This window comes from Neomonachus schauinslandi, chromosome 1 (assembly GCF_002201575.2).
Source record: "Neomonachus schauinslandi chromosome 1, ASM220157v2, whole genome shotgun sequence".
Lineage (NCBI taxonomy): Eukaryota > Metazoa > Chordata > Mammalia > Carnivora > Phocidae > Neomonachus > Neomonachus schauinslandi.
In genome coordinates, this window is record NC_058403.1 from 95559102 (window position 1) to 95584327 (window position 25226).

General features: G+C 35.1%; 1 protein-coding gene across 1 annotated transcript in view; it reads left to right on the forward strand.

The window, feature by feature from the left end:
* The window catches only part of ZBBX (zinc finger B-box domain containing), a 108733-nt gene that overhangs the window by 11651 nt on the left and 71856 nt on the right, over positions 1–25226 (forward strand). Inside the window, 3 exon segments of the mRNA XM_021702633.1 lie at positions 1497–1545; positions 2663–2772; positions 9623–9718. Of these exon segments, the coding sequence (XP_021558308.1) occupies positions 1497–1545; positions 2663–2772; positions 9623–9718 (255 nt within the window).

Here is a 25226-nt window from a genome sequence, read left to right on the forward strand (position 1 = left end):
GGCGTCAGGATATCAAATCCCTGATGTTTTGGATATACACGTATGTGCATATACATATATACACGTGTATGTGTGTGTGATGTGTGTATGGTCCAACCCTACCTGACCTTCAACTCTTTACCAAACAGATGAAAATCAGATTTAGGAGGAAATTCTATCTGCCTAAAAATAGCAGCTAGCAGTTTATTCACTGAAATATTTTTATGCAGTTTGAATCATTTGAAGTAAATATGGCCATATTTATAGAGCCGAAAAATATTTATGATAATAAAAGCAAATTATAAAATTTCCCTAATAATGGGTTCAGTTTGCTTTGGCTTAGCCATCCTGTCCAGCTAGCCTATAACCACATTGATCATGTTGCGATTCAGATGTATCATTAAGGTAATAATATTGGATAATTTCATTATGAAAAAATGAGATTAAATTATCTGTAACTTGTATAACATTTTCAGTTTAAAAATTGAAGTGTGATTCACATCAAAATTGATTATTTCAATCCTATTTTCTTTTCTGCTGTGTTTGGTACATAGCATCTGAACAGCTGCTCAAAGAATGTGAACAAAAAATGCCCTTTTGAAGCAAAACCACTAGATTCACTGAGAATAATTATGCCTAAATTTTCAAAGATGACTGCGGTTGGTACAGCCGTCGACATAGAGGCAAATGTTGTTTTCATATTCTCATGTACAAATTGGGCAATTGAGCATGCAGATTGCAAATTGAAAACTAGGCATGAATTGACAGGGTCTGTATAAATGTGCACCATTCCTCCATGCTCGTTTGTGTACTTTGAATGTTGGTTTTAATAAGACCAAGGCAAGTATATACAGTTGGTGAATCTGTTTTATGTCTTAAAATCTTAAGATCCAAGGATTTTAAATGACTCTTTGAAACACCTAACAGCGAAGCTTATTTACTCAATATTTTGGCTATAACTTCAGAAAGTCAGGGATCACAGCTAATATATTGAAGGTTAAATCTATGATGCTTAAACATGTGGTTCTCCAAATTAGACAAATAAGATAATATTGGCTTCTACAGTTATGTAAGCACGGTGGCTCAGTCAGAATTCAGTTTAGATTTAGTCTACACAAATATTAGACTTTGTGTGTTTCAGAAAGATCAGAGATAGAAAAGGCTTACTGAGCCTTTACAGTATTTGAATACTAGTGCTTTCCTAAAATTATTTCATGATGATATATAATTATTTTTGTTCAAAACATAATTTATGGCATGTTTCTAAAAGTGGTTTAGATGTCTCCAAAATTTATTTTCTTCTTTTTTTTTTTTTTTTGGTATTTTCTCTTGCTTAAAAGTTCTATATATGCTTTAATCATGATTTTCTATTAATTTTATATTTTTCTCTCACAATGTTTGTTTTGCTCAGGATGCACTGAAACGTTATGGCTCTCTACCATTTTTGTTAGTAACTTAAACTTTCTTTGGATAAGAGACTGTATACCTGACAAATAATATCTATTTCATTAATACAGCTTTCTGCTGGAAAAGTGAAATTAAAATTACTGAAGGAGCAACTTCAAGGTAAACAGTTTACTGCTGTATTATTAGATGCTAAAGATATAACTTGTTTTCTTTTTCATTTGAATTTCATAGAAAATTAAAGTGCTAGAATTGTTCATGCAGTATAAAGATTCTTTTTTTTTTAACGATTTTATTTATTTATTTGAGAGAGAGAGAGAATGAGAGAGAGCACATGAGAGGGAGAAGGGTCAGAGGGAGAAGCAGACTCCCTGCCGAGCAGGGAGCCCGATGCGGGACTCGATCCCGGGACTCCAGGATCATGACCTGAGCCGAAGGCAGTCGCTTAACCAACTGAGCCACCCAGGCGCCCAAAGATTCTAAACCCCCAAATGATGACTCTGATATGACTTTTGATATTCAAATTCATTTTATTTATTTTCAGGGGGGGCAGCCTTATTTTATGTCAAAAAATGTTAACTTAAAATATGAATATAATAATAATGTTTTCAAAAGTGAGGACTTTGATATACTGTTCTGTAAACTCTATTTATATAATCTTTTAACCAGGAAGATAATTGAGCCATATAAAATTATATACTGAAACTCCACTCTAGCAATCTAAAAGAATATTGAAAATGGCTTTGTATTTTAATAAATTATTTCACAATAGCAAAACCCAAGAATCAATTTTGAATTCACAGTAATTCCAGAAGAAATAAATTTTTTATAGAGGATAAGTACATTTAATTTGAATGGAAAAGATAATTTGCTAGAACAAATTCTAGAAATTTATATAACATTTATTATAGAAGGTGGTTCTCTGAGAGCTTCATTTAGTTTGATCCGGAGATGGGACAGAATGCCATAGGGATTCTATCAAGAGTGTAGTTTTTGACATTCTGTAATTTCAGTTGTCCAATTCAAGTGAGTTTTAAGCCGAATGGGTGTGGGCAGGTATGTGGGCCCTGAGGTCACAGGGGGCTACAAGGGGGACTGTGGCCTCCACAGTTTACTGGGAAGAGTAGACTTGGCTGCACACCATTCTTACTGGGCAATTGATATTTAAATACTCTTTGGGAATTTAGAAGTGTGCATAAGTTCATTACCTTATCAGTCAGAAAACTGAACATTATATTTTAATGTGATTGGCCTGATATATATATTTTTTTCCTTCCAGAGCCAGTGAAACCACCACTTAATTATAAGATGGCCAATCCTTCTGAAAGTGAAAAATCCAAGATAAAAGGGAAGGTTTGTGGACAGTGTGAGAACAAAGCTGCTGTGCTGGTATGTGCACTATAAAAAGATACTAGAACATAACGTTCACATGGCCTCACTCACCTCTCCCAACTTGACCTGCTTTGGGAGCCAGATACTTTTCCTTCGCTGCCGTTCTGAAAGTGAAGTGTGCATGCCGCCCTGTTCAGTGCACTGCATCTTACCCTCTCATTCCAGTTTAAGGATATCACCTACCTTGCACTCTTGGATCATGCCTATCAGCACACAAACATGCTGCAGTACTTTCCAAATCAAAACTACACCAAAAGTTCTTCTGTGACCCCTGCATCTCCTTCTGGCCCTTGTTAATAAAACTTCTAAAGAGTTATCTACACTTGCTCTCAACACATTCTCACTTCCTGTTCTCTCTCTCTCTTTTTTACTGAGGTATAATGTACTTACTGTGAAAGAGAGACCTTAAATGTACAATTAGATGCCTTTTGACAAATGTATACACCCCCCCATCAATATAATAGAATACTTCTGAAAGTTCTCTTGTGCCTTTTCCAATTCATTTCCACTACAAAGCCAACTACTGTTCTGATTTTTATCACCACACATTTAGTGGTGCCTATTCTTGAACTTTATGTAAACAGAATGATAGGTTATATATTTTTCTGTGTAAGCCTTCTTTTGTTCCACATGGAGATTCACCCACGTTATTACATTTATTCATAGTTTGTTCATTTGAATTACTGAGTAGTAATCCATTGTGTAATATGCCACAAACTGTTTATTCATTGACATATTGAATGACAGTTGGATTGTTTCCAGTTTTTTACTACTGTGTTTAAGGCTGCCATGGACATTTATGTGCATGTCTTTTTTTTTTTTTCCCTCAAATGATGTTTATTTTTTTTCCCTTAAAAGTTATGAAGTGAGGGGTGCCTGGGTGGCTCAGTCGTTAAGCGTCTGGCTTCGGCTCAGGTCATGGTCCCAGGGTCCTGGGTTCAAACCCCGCATCGGGCTCTCTGCTCAGTGGGAAGCCTGCTTCTCCCTTTCCTACTCCCCCTGCTTGTGTTCCCTCTCTCGCTGTGTCTCTCTCTGTCAAATAAATAAATAAAACCTTAAAAAAAGTTATGAAGTGAAATTGAAAAAAAAGAGCCCCAAAATGGTTTCCAACAGTTTTCTAACTTCTCTTTGTTGCTGATTTCATGAACTTAAAAAAAAAAAATTATGGCAAAATACACCATAATTTAAAAGTTACCATTTTAGCCATTTTAAGAGCACAGTTCAGTGGTGTTAAGTACATTCACGTTGTTGTGATGCCATCACCACCATCCGTCCACAAAACTCTTCCCATCTTACAGAACTGAAACTGTACTAATTGAACAATAACTCGCATTGCCCCCCTCCTGTCAGGCCCTGGCAACCATCATTTTACTTTCTCATTCTACTTTCTGTCTCTATGAATTTGACTATTCTAGGTGCCTCATATAAGTGGAGGCTACAGTATTTGTCCTTTTGTGCCTGGATTATTTTACTTAATGTCTTCGGGCTTCATCTGCATGGAGCATGTGTCAGAATTTCCTTCCTTTCTAAGGCCAAATAATATTTCATTGCATGTATATTCCACATTTTGTTCATCCGTTCATCCATCAGTGGACACTTGGGTTGTTTCCACCTTTTGACTATTGTGAATAATGCTGCAATGAACATGGGTATAAATATCTGTCCAGGTTTCTACTTTCAGTTCTTTTGAGTATAAACCCAGAAGTGGAATTGCTAAATTCCCATTCTCTTTTGAACCCTCTCCATTCAGGATTGGGTCTATGTCCAGCAACTGCTCCTATCGAGGTCACCAGTGACATTCATATTCTTAAATACAGTGGCCAATTCTCAGTTCTTATCTTAGTCTATCAGTAATATTTGATACAGTATTCTTCTTCTCTTTTGTGACTCTTCACTTGGCTTCCTCTAGGACATGATCCTCTCTTGGTTTCATCTTACTTTGCTAGCTGTCCCTTCTCAGTCTTTGTTGGTTTTCTGTATTCTAGACCCCTGAATGTTGGAGTGTCACAGGGCTTAGTCCTTAACCCCCTTCCCTAGTCCATCTACTTACTCTTGATAGGTAATTTTGTCTACTCTCTCAGCTTTAAAGACCATAGCTACATGGATGGTTCCCAAATTTACATCTCTTACTCATCTCCTTCCCCTGAACTTTTCCAACCCAGACTGCCTACTCAACACCTCTACTTGGATGTCTAACAATAATCACTAACTTAACATGTTCAAAATTGAACCTTTAGTATCTCTCCAACATATTTCCTCCCTTGCACAGTCTCCTCAGAATAAGGGTCAATTCAAATGTTCCCTGCCCCTGCAGCCCTTTATAAACAAGCAACAGCTGAGTAGCCCTGAATTTTTTGGAGCTGCTCCATGCAACCACATTGCATTTATTACCCCTTAAAATGTATTTATGTGTTTATTTTCCGCCTACCTATGTAAAGTTCGTTTGTTCACTGTTGTATGCCCACCACCTAGAATTATGCCTGTAATTTAGTAGGCACTCAACAAATATTTGTTGAATGAATCCATTTTTTTTACTGTAATAAAGACTTCAGATATATCTTCCTTTCAGTTAGTATTAAAAGTACTCCAATATCTGATATAATTTAAAATATTACACACACTTGACACGCAGTTTCCCCCAAAGAATTTTTTTTAAACAGTTTTTTTTTTTTTTAAGATTTTATTTATTTATTTGACAGAGAGAGAATGAGAGAGAGAGCACATGAGAGGGGGGAGGGTCAGAGGGAGAAGCAGACTCCCTGCCGAGCAGGGAGCCCGATGCGGGACTCGATCCAGGGACTCCAGGATCATGACCTGAGCCGAAGGCAGTCGCTTAACCAACTGAGCCACCCAGGCGCCCCTCCCCCAAAGAATTTAATGATTATAACTAATATTTGTAGATTACTATAATGATATTTTTCAGTTTCAGAGAATTTGGCCATCATCATTTCTGATTTGAGACTCTATTACTATCCTTATTTCATGGCAGTTTTCGCTGGCCTAAGAGAGTTAGAATACTGTAAGTCTAATAAAGAGCTGATAGCAATATTAAATATAAAACCCTGGCTCTTGGTACAGTGCTCTTACTATTACATCACACTATTTTCTTATTTGATGTAATGATGGACAATAATTTAAGAAATCTTCACAAATTATATCTATCCAGAAATCTTTAAAAAATGCAAACAATGTTAATATTCCTGAAGTTGGAAGTGTGAAAGCTAAAAGGGACTTACTGGCTGAATTGAATTGTTGAGGTCCACCGTTCATGATCTGAACAAAATATTTATGTAGGAGCTGTCAGTATTTCTTGTGAATCCTGTTCTATGTTGAGCACTGTTTAAAGACCATGAAATTTGAACAATATGGCATACGTAGGTAGATAAACTTGACCTGAAAATAAAGGATCTGTTTTTCCAAAGAGAAGGAAAAGCAAGAAGAGGACATCCCAGACAAGATAAATGGCACATGCCTTGTCTGGAAAGCAGATAAGAATGATGATGTGTGCAGTGATTAAAAGGCTGATTTGCCTGAAAACTGTTAGAAATAGAAGCCAAAACTTAGACCCTACACGTTCTTAAAGAATTTTGCTAAGATTTTAAGAAAGTATGTTGTTCAATTTGAAATGAAAGTAATGTCCCATGATATTTGTCAAGTATCATAATAAGTTATTTAAAAATTCAAGTTAGGCACATCTAATGAAAGAGACCATGGTGATGGTAAACTTAAGATTATCTCGTATTCTCAGCATCCATCATTCTAGATGGTAATGTTTGTTATGTAGTGAGAGTAAACCTTCTTATACGGTATGATAGGGCCTTCATCAGGGTAAACTGTATGTGGGAGGTAGGGGGTACTTTGCATTTTGGAGGTTTGAATCTTGATTTTACCTTTTATTAGCTATGTGACCTTTAGCAAATGGTTTAATTCCTCTGTAATTCTGTTTTCTCATTTGTTAACAATGGGATAATATAGATAATGGCATTCTATACCTCAGAGTTATTGAGAATAATGTTTAATGTATATGAAGTAGTTAGCATTGTACCTGGCACATGGAGAGGAGACAGTAAATTGTGTGTTTTGTTGTTGGCACATTTTCATATCTCCTGATGCATTCACATACATTGATGGTAAAAATAAAACCGCAAATCTCCAAATTCCTTTTTTTTAAAAGAAACTCCAGTAGCTTTAAGGCTGTTTGTACATGGCAAAAGTGAAATGGATCGTTAAAAATTACATATTAATTTGGCAAATGTAGATAATTTAATTAAACTCAAAGGGATTCTGAAGACTTAGCACAACTGATCTAGGCTTGATCAAATTAAAAAGATATTTGCTAAAACTGCACTTGGGTATTCCATCATTGAAGAAGCATCTGTGGTGGAATGGAGTCCTTATCTACATTTTTAGTACATTTCTGCCAGTTATACAAACTGCCTAAAAAGATTTTCCAGTTGGAGGTCATTTTAACCCAATTTAAATCCAAATATGCTTGTATAACAAAATATATAAGCTTACTCTGCAATTCCAGCTTTGATCTTCCAGTCTACAACATCCATTTGGCTACTTTCATTAAAAATCTGTTGTTAACAAATACTTGGCTTAGAATTCGATGTTCAAACTGATTTTCAGTCTTCTATATTACATTGTAAAGACAGTGCCAAATATGTCTGAGAAATTTATTAAAATATTAGCAGATATGTTAAATAAAAATGATGCAGAATACATTTTGAAATATACATTAATACAATAGTACTGCCATGTATATATGCGAAATTATAACTTTGTGCACTTAAAAATTATAGATCTAGATAATGTTTTAATCATCATTTCTGTAAGAGACTGTTCTTGAAACATGAGTTGAAAGGGTAGGACTAGTTCTGATATTAGGGACAGTGTTTATTTTTCTTTCACTTAAACAAAAAATCCAGTTCTCTATAGCTAATCACATTTGAAAAAAATACATCTGGATTTTGATAATTACCTCCCATGCAGTCATTTGACACATTGGGTTTTATCTTACTGCAGATTTTATCAAGGTTTTTCAATAAATGATTAGTGCTGCAATTAATGGTCAATGTGATTTTTAGTAATTTGGGTCATGGGCTAGAGCTTGAGCTTTGAGCCAGACTGTGGGATTAAAATCCTGGCTCCATTAGCTGTGTGACTGGGCACATTCCCAATCATTATGTTCCTTTGTTACTTCCTCTTCACAATGGATATACAATGATCATGTTAATCTTACAAGCTTGTTGCGAGGATTCGGTGATGAGAAGCTCTTAGAACAGTGAGTAAGTGTTCGGTACATGTTGTGGATATTGTTATTGTTATGTGATTCCAGCCTTTCTTTTTAGTTTTCATTAGTTATATAAAATGTCTTACTCTTTTTACCTTTGGTAGTTGTTGTCGGTGTTGTCCTAATCATCTTATATTTAATAAACCTGGCCACATTATTGCAGGCAACTGTCATGACATGGAGACTTATAATACAATTTTTAAAAATTAATGGACTCCTGTTGGGTTTTTAATAAGCGTTCACTCTTCTTTTCTATACCCTATACATTCTGGTGCCTGTTACTTGGTGTGTGGTCTGCACACCAGCAGCTGCGTGGACGTTACCTGGGAGCTCGTTAGAGTGCAGGATCTAGGTCCCCATTCTGGACTTCCTGAATCAGTCTTCACTGTAACACAACTCCAGGTGATTCATATGCACAGTGCAGTTTGGGATGCATCACTGTATCGCACATTTCAGTCAGTCACTCCCCAGTGTAGGGTAGAAGAGCTTGATCAACCTCTTCCCAGTCTGCCCCAGCTGCTTTCTGCATAGGATTCCTTTACAGGAGGAGAGTGGGAGGAGGGGAAGAATGGTGGTGGACATGCGAAGTGGAGGGAAAGGAAATGAAAAAGGATCAAAGGGAATGTGGGCTCTGTGACAGGCTTTCTGACGTCATCTCTCCAGACCCTGCACTTTCTTATTTGTGCTGCTGGTGTTCTTAACCTAGGCCAAACCCAAGAAAATTAGAGGTCTTAGCCATTTGGGCTGCTTTTTCTCATGTTGTAAAGGGTGTTAAAGTGGCTGTACAACTGCATGTAGTAATTTCACTTGCAGTAAAAATTCCGTTTTTTCTTTCTTTTTACTTTGTCTTGCTCGGCGCCATCATAGGTACAGGTATATCCCATCAATTTATCCACAAATTTAAAAAAAAATTGCATTTTGACACCATAGAGAATTTGAAAGATAAATACAAGCTTGTCCATAATCATTTCACCAGTCATAAAAATTGCTCACATGTTGATGTGGTTCCATCCAGTTCTTTTTCTTATACTTTCTTTCCTTTGAGGAATCTTCTAAGAATAATTCTCACACCATATTTTGAGAATCACCACTGAATTAGTGCCAGTGAAAGAAGTGGGGATTTTTAGAGACAAATAGTATATGCATTGTGCCATGTAAATCAATAGAGAAAAATGAAAGGACTTATAAGAATGAAGTAGTTTTGAGCCAGAGATAATGCTGCTTAGTTTTTACCAGGTCAAGAAGTTTGGTCTGAAGTTGCTGGTTTTTTATGATTTATTCGGAATTGTAGATACATATATGCATCTAACACATATATATCTAAAAGCTACTTTCTTTAAGCTATTAAATTTATTTTGATATGAGAGTAGTTAGTGTTTACAAGTTAGTTTTTCGGGTCAAATTGTTGTTCCAGTTTCCTTGGGCTTCTCAATTCTGATGACATATGGCATATAAATGGAGAAATAAAGATGAGAACGATGACTTCTTTATGCAAATGTTTTCTCAAAGTCATATTATTAAAGATTGTGTGATATTTTAATGTCTTTTAAGGTATGCCTTGAATGTGGAGAAGATTATTGTTTGGGTTGCTTTGCTAAAATTCACCAGAAGGGGGCACTGAAGCTCCATAGAACAACTCTTTTGCAGGTATGCCTTTTTAAAAATGCTTTAGTTGTAGTGTATTTATAAAATGTTTCAACACAAAGACATTTAAAACATGTTTAATTATCTAGGATTTAGGATGATTTATATTAATTTCTAAAATTCTATTATGTACAGTCTTTACATATATCTTAAAATTATTTTACTGAGTGTTAATCTGGGTTCTATTTTGCTATTTAAACTGGTTTTAATATAGTTCCTGAGACATTAGCTTGATTAGAGTTTTTAGATCATGCATTTTATCTGTGAACTTGATATGTAAAAATTAGACAGTATTTTTAATCTATTGTGGTTTCAAATGAACGCATGGTTTAAGTATTATTTCTATATAGTTTATAAATCGAAATCTCTAATGTTTTCTTTTCATGTTTTTTTTAATTAGTCTTTTATTTGTCCTCACCCATTATCATTTAAATAAGCTTATCTCTCAGGTTTTTACTTTTCCTCCTACATAGTAGAAGCTTTTATTTTTCCTCATATAATCATTGTTCTGTGAAATGCTCAACCTCAAACCCTGTCAGATGGTTAAAAATTCTAATACTTAAACAATAAATATGCCTAAATATAGATATGACATATTATGCCGGTTACATTTAACAGTGCACTGATTTGTCATAGATTTCATTCATTGTATTCAACAAATATTTATTGAATACCTTTTAGAAAGCAGGGTCTGTGCTAGCCAGTACATTACACAGATGAATACACTAGGATCCTGCTCTTAAGGACCTGGGGATAAAAGTGAAAACCAAGGACCTTGTGTAATGGGTTAAAGATTTTTTTTTTTTTTTAAGATTTTATTTATTTGACACAGAGAGACACAGCAAGAGAGGGAACACAAGCAGGGGGAGTGGGAGAGGGAGAAGCAGGCTTCCCGCCGAGCAGGGAGCCCGATGCGGGGCTCGATCCCAGGATCCTGGGATCATGACCTGAGCCGAAGGCAGACGCCCAACGACTGAGCCACCCCTGGGTTAAAGATTTTAATATCTTGTAGGCAAAAGGAAGGCGATGATCAGATCTATATTTATAAAGATCACTGGAAGATTTCAATTTTTACATGTTACCTCAACATAAATATTGATAACTCTCAAGGATGCTGATGACCCAAGTCATAATAACCACAAAACATAAAATAGACCTTATTCATATCAGTATTTACCAAAGTTACTTACTTGTGAGCAGCTACTCAACATTTAGAGCTTCCTGGCAGAAATCATGAGGGGAAAAAAAAAACAAAAAAAAACAACCGCCTGTTACTCTCCTGTCTCAGGAAGGTTTGTATAACTGGACAGTTATAGAAATGAAAATTAATGTCTATAAAAGTGAATGTAATTGTTAATATAGAAGTAATGTAGAATTTAAAGGCATTCCACTTTAAGGGTAAAGAGTCTAATTTACCCCCCTGTGAGCTCATAGTAGGAATTTTCCATGCAGTGATTTTTTTTCAGCATATTTTCTGAGTTATCGCTCAGTGAGCTAGGCACAGGCTAGCTGGTCTGGAAGATACAAAGAAGAATGAGACATGGATACATCCTTCAAGATTTATAGAGGTCTGATTCTCTCCTCTCCCTCCCTCCCTCCCCATCTCTTTTCCTCTCCTTCGTGTCTCTCTCCCTCTCTCTCTCTGTCATACACATCACACACACACACATACATACACAATCAATTTCAAAAGACAGACCCGTGCTGTGATATGGCTTATTGTTATCCAGAGACAGATATGATATGGGTCAAATCATGCTTACTAAAAGCAATGCAACATAGCGTATGCTTTCTAAACATTATATTTTCCTATTCCATATTAATGTCATTAAAATCAATGTCTTCTATATCTTAAAAAAGAAGAATGTCATCTTTGTAGATGGGATTCTCATGTAATTCTAAGTGTAGAATTGATAGGGAAGAGAGAATTAATACTTTGAATATATACTTTGTATCATACACTGTTGTTATATCCTACCAGCATCACATTTTCTAGCTTTGATTGCAGGGGAGGAAAGTTTGGTAAGCCAGAAATAGTAAAATGGTATTTAAGTTCCTAGTGAATCTCAAGTTGTGGAAGACACATTTATCTCTAAAAGTTAATGGAAGTGAATTTTATAACAGGTGTGAATCAAAGAGCATAGCAAGTGACAATGAATCCTTGAGAGGTCTCTTTAAACACAGGGGTTCCTTTATGTATATATTTTAAAGTTAAACACTGATAGAGAACTATGTATTTTCCATATTCATGTTAGTCCTTTGTGTTGCCCTCCAGTCTGTGAAGGCAAAAGTTGCTACTTGATGCTGTTTTGAGGATAGTCCTGGGAATTTCATTGCCTACTGGGGAAATCAAATTAGGAGGCTAACCTTAGAGAAAAGTATGGGGAGAATGCCCATGTTGGGAGCTGAACATATATTGTTACTCTTTTTATATAACATTATTTCACTCACCCGGATTGCTATGTAGTGAAATACCTTGAAGATGTTTTCCAAATAAATCAGGTAAATTTGACTATTTATTCATTCAACAAAAATTCAAATTCAAAAAGGTGTTTTTGGGGAGGGTATGTGCTATGGTGAGCACTGTGAATTGTGTAAGACTGTTGAATCACAGACCTGTACCTCTGAAACAAATAAAAAAGAAGAAGATAGCAGGAGGGGAAGAATGAAGGGGGGGAAATCGGAGGGGGAGACGAACCATGACAGACGATGGACTCTGAAAAACAAACTGAGGGTTCTAGAGGGGAGGGGCGTGGGAGGAGGGGTTAGCCTGGTGATGGGTATTAAGGAGGGCACACTCTGCATGGAGCACTGAGTGTTATACACAAACACTACATCACTACATCAAAAACTAATGATGTAATGTGTGGTGATTAACATAACAATAAAACTTTTTTTAAAAAAGAAGAAGATAGCAGGAAGGGAAGAATGAAGGGGGGGAAATCGGAGGGGGAGATGAACCATGAGAGACTATGGACTCTGAGAAACAAACTGAGGGTTCTAGAGGGGAGGGGAGTGGGGGGATGGGTTACCTGGTGATGGGTATTAAGGAGGGCACGTACTGCATGGAGCACTGGGTGTTATGCGCAAACAATGAATCATGGAACACTACATCTAAAACTAATGATGTAATGTGTGGGGATTAACATAACATAATAAAAAAATAAAAAAAATAAAAATGTGTTTTTGTTTTAAGGAAACTTTCAAAATGTATAACATACTCCCTCCCATCTTAGTAAAGAATACAGTGAATATAGTCTCACTATATTTTGTTGACTCCTGCTCATTGTTTTGCCCACTAGCCGATACAACAGTTAATAAGAGGCCTCGACTAGCTGATGTAGTAGGTGGAGCTACACCTTCCTCCTAAGAGATTTGCTCTTCTGATTAGTACTTCATTTTTCTTCATCATGGTCTCACTCGTTCTCTGCCATCACTTCTTGATTTTAATCAGTTATCCCATTAGTTACCTGTCATTCTTTTCCTATTTCTATTCTCTGTTTAGCCCTTTAATTTTTTTTGCAGTCATCTTGTTTTTTTTTCTCCTTGTTTCCATCATTCTCTCTGTTCTTTCCCTATCAGTAAAGGTTCTTGATGCTGTTGTTCCCTGGTCTGAGGACCACTGGTCAGTAGTGAATGGTGTCTCTCTCTGTTTAGTTCTCATTAATCAGTCGTATAGTATTTTTACATTTCCACTATTTTGGCAACTGTCAAAGCCATGAGATTTTTTTGTTGACTGCTGAATTCATACCAAATTTGAGAAGTTAGAGCAGACATTTGATATCTGACTTATAAGCATTACTCTATAAAAAGCAAGCATTCTAGGCTAATGGCTACTCCACTTTTATATTCTTTAACCTATGCTAGCATTTCTGGTTATTTTAAAGCACAGCCAAATTTGATTGCTGTAAACTGTTTAAGCCCCCATCCTATAGCCCAGTGAGTCTTTAGAAAATTTACAGTCAACAGGGACCATTTTGTACTGCATATTTTGTTTTACTTAAGAGATAAATCCTTGAAAAAATTCAAGGCAAACTATTACCATTTCCATGTTGACTGACATTATAATTTCAGAGGGCCTTTTGATTTATGATTGATTTATACTTGGCAGTGATTCTAACACTTTTTTTTTAACCTCTCCAATCTCTGTTAAATAGTTAATCATCTGCAAAATAAAGTGTAAATGCATGAGGGGAATTACTAAGGATTAAAATCCTATTTCTACATTTAGAATGATTTGCAACACTTTAAGGATTGAAACGAAAGTTTTCTTCAGTGGGTAAGCCTCACATTGATGAAAAATAAGGTCTTAATCTATCAGGCATTTCTATTTCCTTTGCCAACATATAAACAAACACAAGAGACAAGGTTAATCAGAGATAATAGAAGATAGCGGGGGAAAGCAAGCAAAAGGTATCCCATTATGAAATATGACATGCACAAAGGGAGGTTGGATTAGGTAAATCATTAATAGATTCTGGTAGTGTATTTTCCTAATTGGAATGGAGATTTTTCTTAACTGGAAAGGAGAGATCTTGGGAAGGGGGGTGGTTATTAATGAGAGAAGAGATAATTGAGATAGAATTTCTATGTTTTCTCATATAAAGCATTTATATGCAGCCTCTTTACTTTTTTTTAATCTCCAAAGAAAGGTATGTCTATATAAATATAAATAGGGATATATGTTTGCTTGAACATACATGTAGGAAAATAATCACCAGGCAGAACTTCAGTTATCATCAGAATACTGTTTATGCTTACTGACTTTATGATAATTTTTTCTTTTAGTTGACAATGCCCAATATCAGCTTATAGGCTCACACTATCATTATTCTGTTAATGTTAAGAATAATACAGCATTTTTAGATCATAGCTAGTCATTTGGACAATATCACTGTTATTAGGATGATCTTAATGGACCCATTTTAAATGCTGTGTGTACACATATTATAGATGCCATGGTGTGCCACCGAGATCCTCCTCTTCAGGATTGAGATACTCCCTTCCTTAGCTGCCAGGCATGTTTGCCTATAGATAGATCATATTTGGGTCTCTCCTTGGGAACTGCTCTTGCCCAAAGAGAAATGCCACTTCCAAGCTTACACTCCATTCCTGGAGGCAGCCATTTTCTGGTCCAATATCTGGCCAATGTGAGGGTACAAGTTCCCAGCAGCAGACCCTTGCCTCAGTTGAGAACAGCTGATGGGCCATCACAGCTTCTCCCTTGGAATTGGCAATTGCATCAAAATCAGTTTTCCTCTTTGCCCAAATTTACCTCTTTTTCCGATCATACTTGTTCTTTTCAGAGCACTTCCCACTAAAAATCAAGCAGGCAAATCTCAAAATTTGTTTCCTGGGAACCTGACCCATGACAATATCTAATTCAGAGTGGAATTATAGATAATTTTTGGCCTAATTTTAGAGTGTGCTGCAATTTTTGAAGGTCAATGTATAACATTTCTTTCTTCATTTTTCAGATTCTGAACCAAGTGAAAAAATAGATATAAGAGTGAAAACATAGAAATCAAAATATCAATTTTATTATTGCTGCAATTAGAACTACTGATTGCCACAATCAGCTTCCTGATTCCTCCTAGAATTGAACATTTTTTTACCCCAACCCCCAAATGGCAGACATTTCCCTTTGCCAGGGGGGGCTTACCAGTAAAACTCCTTAATGGATATCTAGTTTGCAATGTATCCTTCTCTGGACAGGCAGTGCTCAGGGAGAAAACCCAGAAGGGGCAGAGGTGAGCATGCTCACTTCCTTCTCCAAAGTCTCAGCAATAAGATAGATATGTAAGGATGAGGAGTAAATGTTCCCTAAAAAGGAATTATCATAAATTCTCATGATTTTAGAGTCTAGGTAACATAAATATCTTATATAAATTTACTATTTATAAATATTGGTTAATATTAAACTTAAGAAAAAACAAAATACTTAAAATATATATAAACAACTGAGTCGTGGCATGTTTTTCTCCTATTTCTTAAATATGAAAAATGGTATTAACAAATATTCCTTATGCTACAATTTGTGTTTATTGCCCTTCTATCCGATTATCACTTTGTACTTCCTCTACAAAGGTTTTTTTTTTTTTTAATTATATTCTTATCGACTATTCACTCTTTCATATCTTCTGATAAATTTTAAATCCTGTGAGGAAAGGGATTATTTCTATTTTGTTCATCACTATTCTCAGTGCTTAACATTGTACCTGGCCCACATAAATCAAATTTTTGAATGAATGGGAACATGAATGAGTCCCCAGTGATATGATCAACCTCCTGAAATAATTTGAAACTGTATTTTAAGTAGCAAAGTTTTATTATTCTCTGAATTTTGAAAACCAGAGGTTGTGTAATTAAAGGAATTTATGGTATATTAATGTGTTCTGTGGGTGAAGGGCTAGCAAAAGCCTTTTAAGTCTGAGAGTTTGAACTTTAATTTCCTAACTCTTTCCCTGGGAGAAAGATAAAGGTATTAATGTTAACTGTGTTCCTAGACAGCATACTTATGGTAAACATGACTCCTGATTGGCAGATTGCATCCATATGGGAGAACTATAAATACTTGGAGTAAGCCACAGCTCCCTGAGTGTGGTGAGCTTTGTATCTGTCACTTCTGCTGGGGGTGGGGGGTGGGGGGCGCTCTGGAAGCCTTGAAGGTGGGGATTTACTCTGGGGGAAAATAAGACTTCTAAGCAGGTATCGTCCTCATCTATTCAAGCTGTACTTGTGCATGAAGTTCTGCAAGACTCCCACCCGAGAACAACCGACACTGTCCTGTTAGCAGACTGCTGTCCCTGTTCTTATCCTTCTCAGCAGACCGATGCCAAGACTGGTTAGATGACAGCCTTATGAGACTGAAAATTCAGTTAACCCAGGCAGACTCCTTGGTGGGCGTTATGGTTTCAAAAAACAAAATGGTGCAATACCCAAAAGATAAATGAAGAACACTTGTGCAGTATCGTTGACAAGAATATTTTAAAAACAGCTTTTTTTTTTTTATTAACATATAATGTATGATTTGTTTCAGGGGTACAGGTCTGTGATTCATCAGTCTTACACAATTCACAGCACTCACCATAGCACATACCCTCCCCAGTGTCTATCACCCAGTCACCCCATCCCTCCCACCTCCCTCCACTCCAGCAACCCTCAGTTTGTTTTCTGAGATTAAGAGTCTCTTATGGTTTGTCTCCCTCTCTGGTTTCGTCTTGTTTAATTTTCCCCTCCCTTCCCTTATGATCCTCTGCCTTGTTTCTCAAATTCCTCATGTCAGTGAGATCATATGGTACTTGTCTAAAAACAGCTTTCTTGATATATAACTCACATACTATCAGTGTTATATTAGTTGCAGGTGTACAATCTAGTAATTCAACAGTTCCATACATCACCCTGGGCTCATCATGACGAGTGCACTCCTTAGTCCCCATCACCTATTTCCCCCATCCCCCCACCCATCTCCTCTCTGGTAACCATCAGATTGTTCTCTATAATTAAGAGTCTGTTTCTTGCTTTTTCTCTTTTTCTCTCTCTTATTTTTTCCCTTTGCTTGTTTGTTTTGTTTCTTAAATTCCACATATGAGTGAAATTATATGGTATTTGTCTTTCTTTGACTCATTTCACTTAGCATTATACGTTCTAGCTTCATCCATGTCTTTGCAAATGGCAAGATTTCATTCTTTTTTTTCAAGTTTTTATATAAATTCCAGTAAGTTAATTCAGTGTAATATTAGTTTAGGTGTATAATATAGTGATTCATTAGTTCCATACATCGCCCAGTGCTCATCAGGACAAGTGCCCTCCTTAATCCCCATCACCTATATCACCCATCCCCCCACCCACCTCCCTCTGGTAACCTTCAGTTTGTTCTCTATAGTTAAGAATCTGTTTCTGGTTTTCCTCTCTCTTTTTCACCCTTATGTTTGTTTGTTTTATTTCTTAAATTCCACATATGAGTGAGATCATATGGTATTTGTCTTTCTCTGACTGACTTATTTCACTTAGCATCATACTCTCTAGGTCCACCCATGTTGTTGCAAATGGCAAAATCTCATTCTTTTTATGGCGAGTAATATTCCATTGTATATATATACCACATCTTATTTATCCACTCATCAGTCAATGGACACTTGGCTATTGTAAATAATGCTGTTGTAAACATAGGGGTGCATATATCCCTTTATCCCTTTGAATTAGTGTTGTTATATTCTGTGGATAAATAGCCAGCAGGGCAATTGCTGGATCATAAGGAGTTCTATTTTTAACTTTTGTTCTTTGGAGAAATATTGACAAGAAGTTTTTTTCTTTGTTTCTTAAAGATTTATTTATTTATTTTAGAGAGAGAGAGAGCACACGTCAGGCTGGAGGGGCAGGAGGAGAGAGAGTTTTAAGCAGACTTTGCGTTCAGTGCAGAGCCCTATGTGAGGCTTGATCTCATGACACTGAGATCACCCCTGAGCCGAAACCAAGAGTTGGAGGCTTAACTGACTGTGCCACCCAGGTGCCCATACAAGAAGTTTTGAGAAGACCTCGATATGGGACAGTTAATAGACAACACTTCAGTGAAACCACATCTCTGATGATTTGTTCAATGCTAGTATTAAGAGGCTAAAGAAAAGGAAAAGATGATATTTGAAAGGGGTATGGAAAAGGGAGAGTAGGGCTTCTATTACTATCCGGGAGGAGTTGGAAGAACATAAGTGGTTTAGGGAGTATGTTACAAAATCAAATGATAAGATGGAGTACAGATATGGTGGAGAAGGTGGGTGCAGTGCAAGAGTTTAATGCAGACGTGGTTCAAATCAATCTCAAAGGGAAAGGGTGTTTCTGTAATATTTATGCTAAGGGAATCTTTAAGATAAAACTCATATATGCAGGCTCAGAAACTTGCAGCGTTGTTGTGAGGATCAGGTTAAATGACAACAAATACAAAATATTCTGCTTATAGCAAGTGCTCCATATATTAGGTTTTATTAGTCAGGATATAGTACTGCAGAAATTCAACACAATTCCTACACTCTCTAAATTTAGAACCTAGAAAACGAAGTATATTAATGATAATGAATCTAAAGAATTAATGAAAAGGTTACCTTTGGTTTTAGGGCTATTTTTAAAATCATTATAGTAATATATATTTCGGGAGGCTTGTGAAAAACCAGTGAAGTAAAGTTTTAGAGAAATACAGACTCTCATTATCCAAATAGAGAATAATAGAATCTCAATTTTGGAGGGGTCCATAAAGATTATTATTCTAACAACATGTCTGAACCTTTAATCAATCACATTGTTATTGGGTATTTGAGGAGCCTTGATAATTTGCAGGTGCTAATAATGTTCTTAAAGTTTTTTTCATGGAATTTGACAAGTTTTACAGTATTTTATGTTCATTGGTCTTTATAGGATACAAATTGTTCAGTTGTGATGTAATAGCATTGCTCTATATAAAAACCAAATATGACAAATTATTGATTGTTATTTGCTAGGGAGTTTATTCTGCTATACTTAAAAATCTGTTATTCAGAGCACTGCATATAAAATCATTTCTTTCTCATGTAGCTCAAATATGAGTAATTACTGAAAGCAGCTAACTCATCTGGATGCATTATACATGTAATATTAGTTGAAAACAGTAGTAAGTACTTGCCAAGATAATTAATATAGTACATAATTATATGGCATCAAAACTGCAAATAGAAAGATTGCAGGTGTGAATTTCCGGTGTTATTTTTTTGTTGCTACTCTGGCTCACTTTTAAGATTGCTCTCTAAGTAGAATTTTTAAATGTTATTAGTAAAACTTGAAAGGCACAGTTATTTAGACCAAGATCCCATTTTATTATTTTTCTGGGTATCAAGTGATTTAAAAGTTTTTGACAATATGTTTTCTTTTATATACATATGCTTTATTGCCTTATTTGAAAATATTTTTCCTGCATTAAGTGTGTTTTATTTCATGATTTTCACATCACTTTATGACACAAATATTGAGTCCAGATTAGTTTTATTTGACACTTACTATCTATTGAATAGTAAACCACATTTATTTTTATTTTTTTAATTGAGATAAAATTGGTATGTAACATCATATTGTTTCAGGTGTACAAAATAATTCCATTTTTGTATACACTACAAAGTGATTACCACAGTAAGTTATCATCTGTCACCATGCAATTAACCACCTTCATCCATTTTACCCAACCCCCTTCCCTCTGATAACCACCAGTCTGTTCTCTGTATTGATGAGTTTTGTTTTGTTTGTTCATTCATTTTCTTTTTTTAGATTCTCCATGTGAGTGCAATCATGCAGTATTTGTCTGTCTGACTTATTTTGCTTAGCGTAAAACCCTCAAGGTCCATCCATATTTTCACAAGTGGCAAGATTTCCTTCTTCTTCATGGCTGAGTAGTATTCCGTGGCGTATGTGTATATTATATATACATACAAACACTTATACATATATGTATATATATATATACCACTTCTTTTTCCATTCATCTATCAGTAGACACTTACATTTCCATATCGTAGCTATTGTATATAATGTTACAGTGACTATAAGAGTACATATATCTTTACAAATTAGTGTTTTCATTTTCTTTGGATAAATACCAAGAAGTGGAATATCTGGATCCTATGATAGTTCTCTCTGTAATTTTTAAAGGAACCTCCATACTCTTTTCCATAGTAGCTATGCCAATTTACATTTCCACCAACAGTGTAGGAGGGTCCCCTTTCTTGTACACCCTCACCAACGCTTGTTTCTTATCCTTTTTTTTTTTTTTAAAGATTTTATTTATTTATTTATTTGAGAGAGAGAGAGAGAGAAACAGCATGAGAGGGGATAGGGTCAGAGGGAGAAGCAGGCTCTCCGCCGAGCCGGGAGCCCGATGTGGGACTCGATCCCAGGACTCCAGGATCATGACCTGAGCCGAAGGCAGTCGCTTAACCAACTGAGCCACCCAGGCGCCCCTCTTGTCCTTTTGATAATAGCCATTGTAACAGATGTGAGATGATATCTCATTGTGGTTTTGATTTGCATTTTCCTTGTAGTGATGTTGAATATCTTTTTATGTGCCTGTTAGCCATCTGTACATCTTTGGAAAAGTGTCTATTTAGATCTTCTGCCCATTTTTAAATCAGATTCCTTGGGGTTTTGTTTTTGTTTTTGTTTTTATTTTTTTGCTATTGAGTTGTTTGAATTCTTCATATATTTTAAATATTATTCCTTTATTGGATATATGATTTGCAAATGTCTTATCCCATTGAGAAGGTTGACTTTTCATTTTTCTGATAGTCTCCTTTGCTATGCAGGTTTTTAGTTTGATGAAGTCCCACTTATTTATTTTGCTTTTTTTTTGCTTTTGTTGCCTTTCCTTTTGGAGTCATATCCAAAAATTGAAAACCAAGACTGATGTCGGGGAGTTTATTGTCTATTTTTTCTACTAGGAGTTTTATGGTTTCAGGTCTAACATTCAAGTTTTTAATATATTTTGAGTTAATTTTGTGTATGGTGTAAGATAATGGTCTAGTTTCATGTCCAGTTTTCCTGGCACCATTTATTTTTATTTATTTTTTTTTTTAAAGATTTTATTTACTTATTCATGAGAGAGAGAGAGAGAGAGGCAGAGGGAGAAGCAGACTTCCCGCAGAGCGGGGAGCCTGCTTCTCCCTCTGACCCTCTCCCCTCTCATGCTATTTCTCTCCTGCTCACTCTCTAATAAATAAATAAATAAATAATCTTTAAAAAAAAAGAATGCTTTGATAAATCTCAAATCTTTGCTATTCAGGGTCTTTTGTTGTTCCATATGAGGTTTAGAATTATTTGTTCTAATTCTGTGAAAAATATCATTGGTATTTTGATGGGGATTGCACTGAATCTGTAGATTTCTTTGTTTTTTATGGACATTTTGACAATGTTAATTCTTTCAATCTGTGAGTTCAGAATATCTTTCCATTTATTTGTGTCTTCAAATTCTTTCATTAGTGTTTTATAGTTTTCAGTGTACAGTTCTTTCACTTCCTTGGTTAAATTTATTCCTAAGTTTTCTATTCATTTTCATGCAATTCTAAAAGGGATTGCTTTTGCAATTTCTTTTTCTGATAGTTTGCTATTAGTGTATAGAAAACAGATTTCTGTATATTGATTTTGTATCTTACTACTTTACTAAATTCATTTATTAATTCTGATAGTTTTTTTTTGGTGGAGTCTTTATGGTTTTCTATATATAGTATTATGTCATCTACAAATAATGACCATTTTACTTCTTCCTTTCCAATTTGATTGCCTACTGTTTCTTTTTCTATGCTGTGGCTAGGATTTCCAGTGATCTTTGGAATAAAAGTGGTGAGAATGGGCATGTTTGTCTTGTTCCCAATCTTAGAAGTAAAGCTTTTGGCTTTTCACCATTGAGTATGGCTTTTCACCATTTTAGTTTTGGGTTTGTCATATATCACCTTTATTGTGTTGAGATACTTTCTTTCTTTCTTGATAGTTTTATTATAAAGTTTTCTTGTCTTTCTTGTTGATAGTTTTTATTATAAATGGATGCTGAATTTTGTCAAGTGCTTTTTTTGGCATCTGTTAAGAAGATTGTGATTTTTATCCTTCATTTTGTTAATGCAGTGAATCATGTTGATTGATTTGCGGATGTTGAACCATTCTTGCATCCCTGGAATAAATCTCACTTGATCATGGTATATGATCCTTTTAATGTGTTGTTGAATTTGGCTTGCTAATATTTTGTTGAGAATTTTTGCATCTATGTTCATTAGGGATATTAGACTGTAATTTTCTTTTTTTGTGGTATCCTTGTATGGTTTTGGTAACCATGACCTCATGTGATGCTGACCTCATAAAATGAGTCTAGAGTATTCCTTCCTTTTCAATAATTTAGAAGAGTTTGACAAGGATAGGTTTTAATTTTTTTTTTTTTTTTTTTTTTTTTTTTGAGTGTTTGGTAGTGTTTATCAGTGAAGCCATCTGGTCATAGACATTTGTTTGTTGGGAGTTTTTTGATTACTGATTCAATCTCCTTATTCTAGTAATCTATTTAGGTCTTCTATTTCTTTATGATTTTTTTTTAAAGATTTTATTTATTTATTTGACAGAGAGAGAGAGAGAGAGAACACAAGCAGGGGGAGCAGGAGAGGGAGAAGCAAGCTCCCCGCCGAGCAGGGAGCCCGATGCGGGGCTCGATCCCAGGATCCTGGGATCATGACCCGAGCCAAAGGCAGACGCTCAACAACTGAGCCACCCAGGCGCCCCTCTTTATGATTAATCTTAGAAGATTGTATGTTTCTAGGAATTTATCCATTTCTTCTAGGTTGTCCAATTTGTTAGTGTAAATTGTTCATAGTATTCTCTTATGATCCTTTATTTCTGTGGATCTGTTGTATCTTCTCTTTCATTTTTGATTTCATTTATTTGAGTCCTTTTCTTTTTCTTGATGATTCTAGCTAAAGGTTTGCCAATTTTATCTTTTCAAAGAACCAGCTTTTATTTCATTGATTTTTTCAATTTTGTTTCTCTATTCATTTGTTTCTGTTCTGATCTTTATTATTTTCTCCATTCTACTAATTTTGTGCTTCTTTTGTTCTTTTTCTAGTTCCTTTGGGTATAAAAGTAAGATTGTTTATTTGATAATTTTTGTTTTTCTTGAGGTACACCTCACTATGCTCACTATGAACTTTCCTCGTAGGACTACTTTAGCTGCATCTCATAGATTTTGGAATATTTATTTCAATTTTCATTTGTCTCAAGGTATTTTTTTAGTTTCTCTTTGATTTTTATTATTGTCCCATCAGTTCAGTAGCATGCTTTTTAATCTCCACATATTTGGGATTTTTTCAGCTTTTTTCTTGTAATTGATTTCTAGTTTTATACCACTTGGTTGGGAAAAAAAATGCCTGTTACGATTTCAGTCTTCTTAAATTTATTGAGACTTATTTTGTAGCCTAACATGTGATCTATCCTAGAGAAAGTTCCATGTGCACTTGAGAAGAATGTTTATCCTGTTGCTGTTGGATGGAATGTTCTGTGTATATCTATTAGGTGTATCTAGTCTAATGTTTCATATAAGGCTGATGTTTCCTTATTGATTTTCTATCTGGATGACCTATCCACTGGTGTAAGTGGGGCATTAGAGTCCCCTACTATTATTTTATCACTGTTAATTTCTTCCTTTAGGTCTGTTAATATATATATGTATATTTAGGTAAATATATAAATATATATATCCTATGTTGGGTTTATAAATATGTACAAATATTATCTTTTCTTGTTGGATTTTCCTCTTTATTATTATGTAATGCCTTTCTTTGTATTTCATTACAGTTTTTGTTTTAACATCTGTTTTATCTGATATAAGTATAGCTACACCAACTTTTTTTTTTTTTTCATTTCCATTTGCATGGAATATCTTTTTCTATCCCTTCACTTTCAGTCTGTGTATGTTGTTAGTTCCAAAGTGAGTCTCTTGTAGGCTCACATATAAATGGGTCTTTTCTTAATCCATTCAATCATTTTATGTCTTTTGATTGAAGGATTTAGTCCATTTACATTAGAGCAATTATTGATAAGTATGTGCTTATTGACATTTGGTTGTTCTTTGGCTGTTTTTGTAGTTTTTCTCTGTTCCTTTCTTCTTCTCTTGTTCTCTTCCCTTGTGTTTTGATTATGTGTTATGTTTAGATTCCTTTTTCATTATCTTTTGTATCTCTACCATAGGTTTTTGCTTTGTACTTACCATGAGGTTCACAGGTAACAGTCTATATGTGTATATATGTGCATGTATCTCTCTCTATATATATGCACACATATATATTTCATAGTCTTTTTTAAGTTGATAGCAACTTAAGTTTGAAAGCATTCTAAAAACTATGCATTTTTACTCTCCTGCCATAACATTTTATGTTTTTGATGCTATATTTTACATTTTTAAAATTTTCTATATATCTTAACTAATTATTGTAGTTATAGTTAACTTTACTACTTTTATCTTTTAACCTTTATACTAGCTTTATAAGTGGCTAGTCTGCTAACTTTATTATATATTTGCTTTCTCTTGTTATCTCTCCTTCGATTCTGAATGATAGCCTTGCCAGTTAGAGTATTCTTGGTTGGAAGTTTTTTCCTTCGAGCACTTGGAATATATCATGACACTATCTTCTGGCCTATAAATTTCTGCTAAAAATGTAGTTGATAGTCTTTTGGGGGTTCCCTTGTACATAACAAGTTGTTTTTCACTTGCTGCTTTTAAGATTCTCTCTTTATCTTTAACTTTTGACCTTTTAATTATAGTATGTCTGGTGTAGGTTTTTTTTTTTTGGACTTATCTTTTTTTTGGAACTCTCTGTGCTTCCTGGACCTAGATGTCTGTTTTCTTCTCAGATTAGGGAATTTTTGAGATATTATTTCTTCAAATAAGCTTTCTGCCATTTTTTTTTTCTTTCTCTTCTGCTTCAGAGACCCCATAATGTGAATGTTATTCTGCTTGATGTTGTTG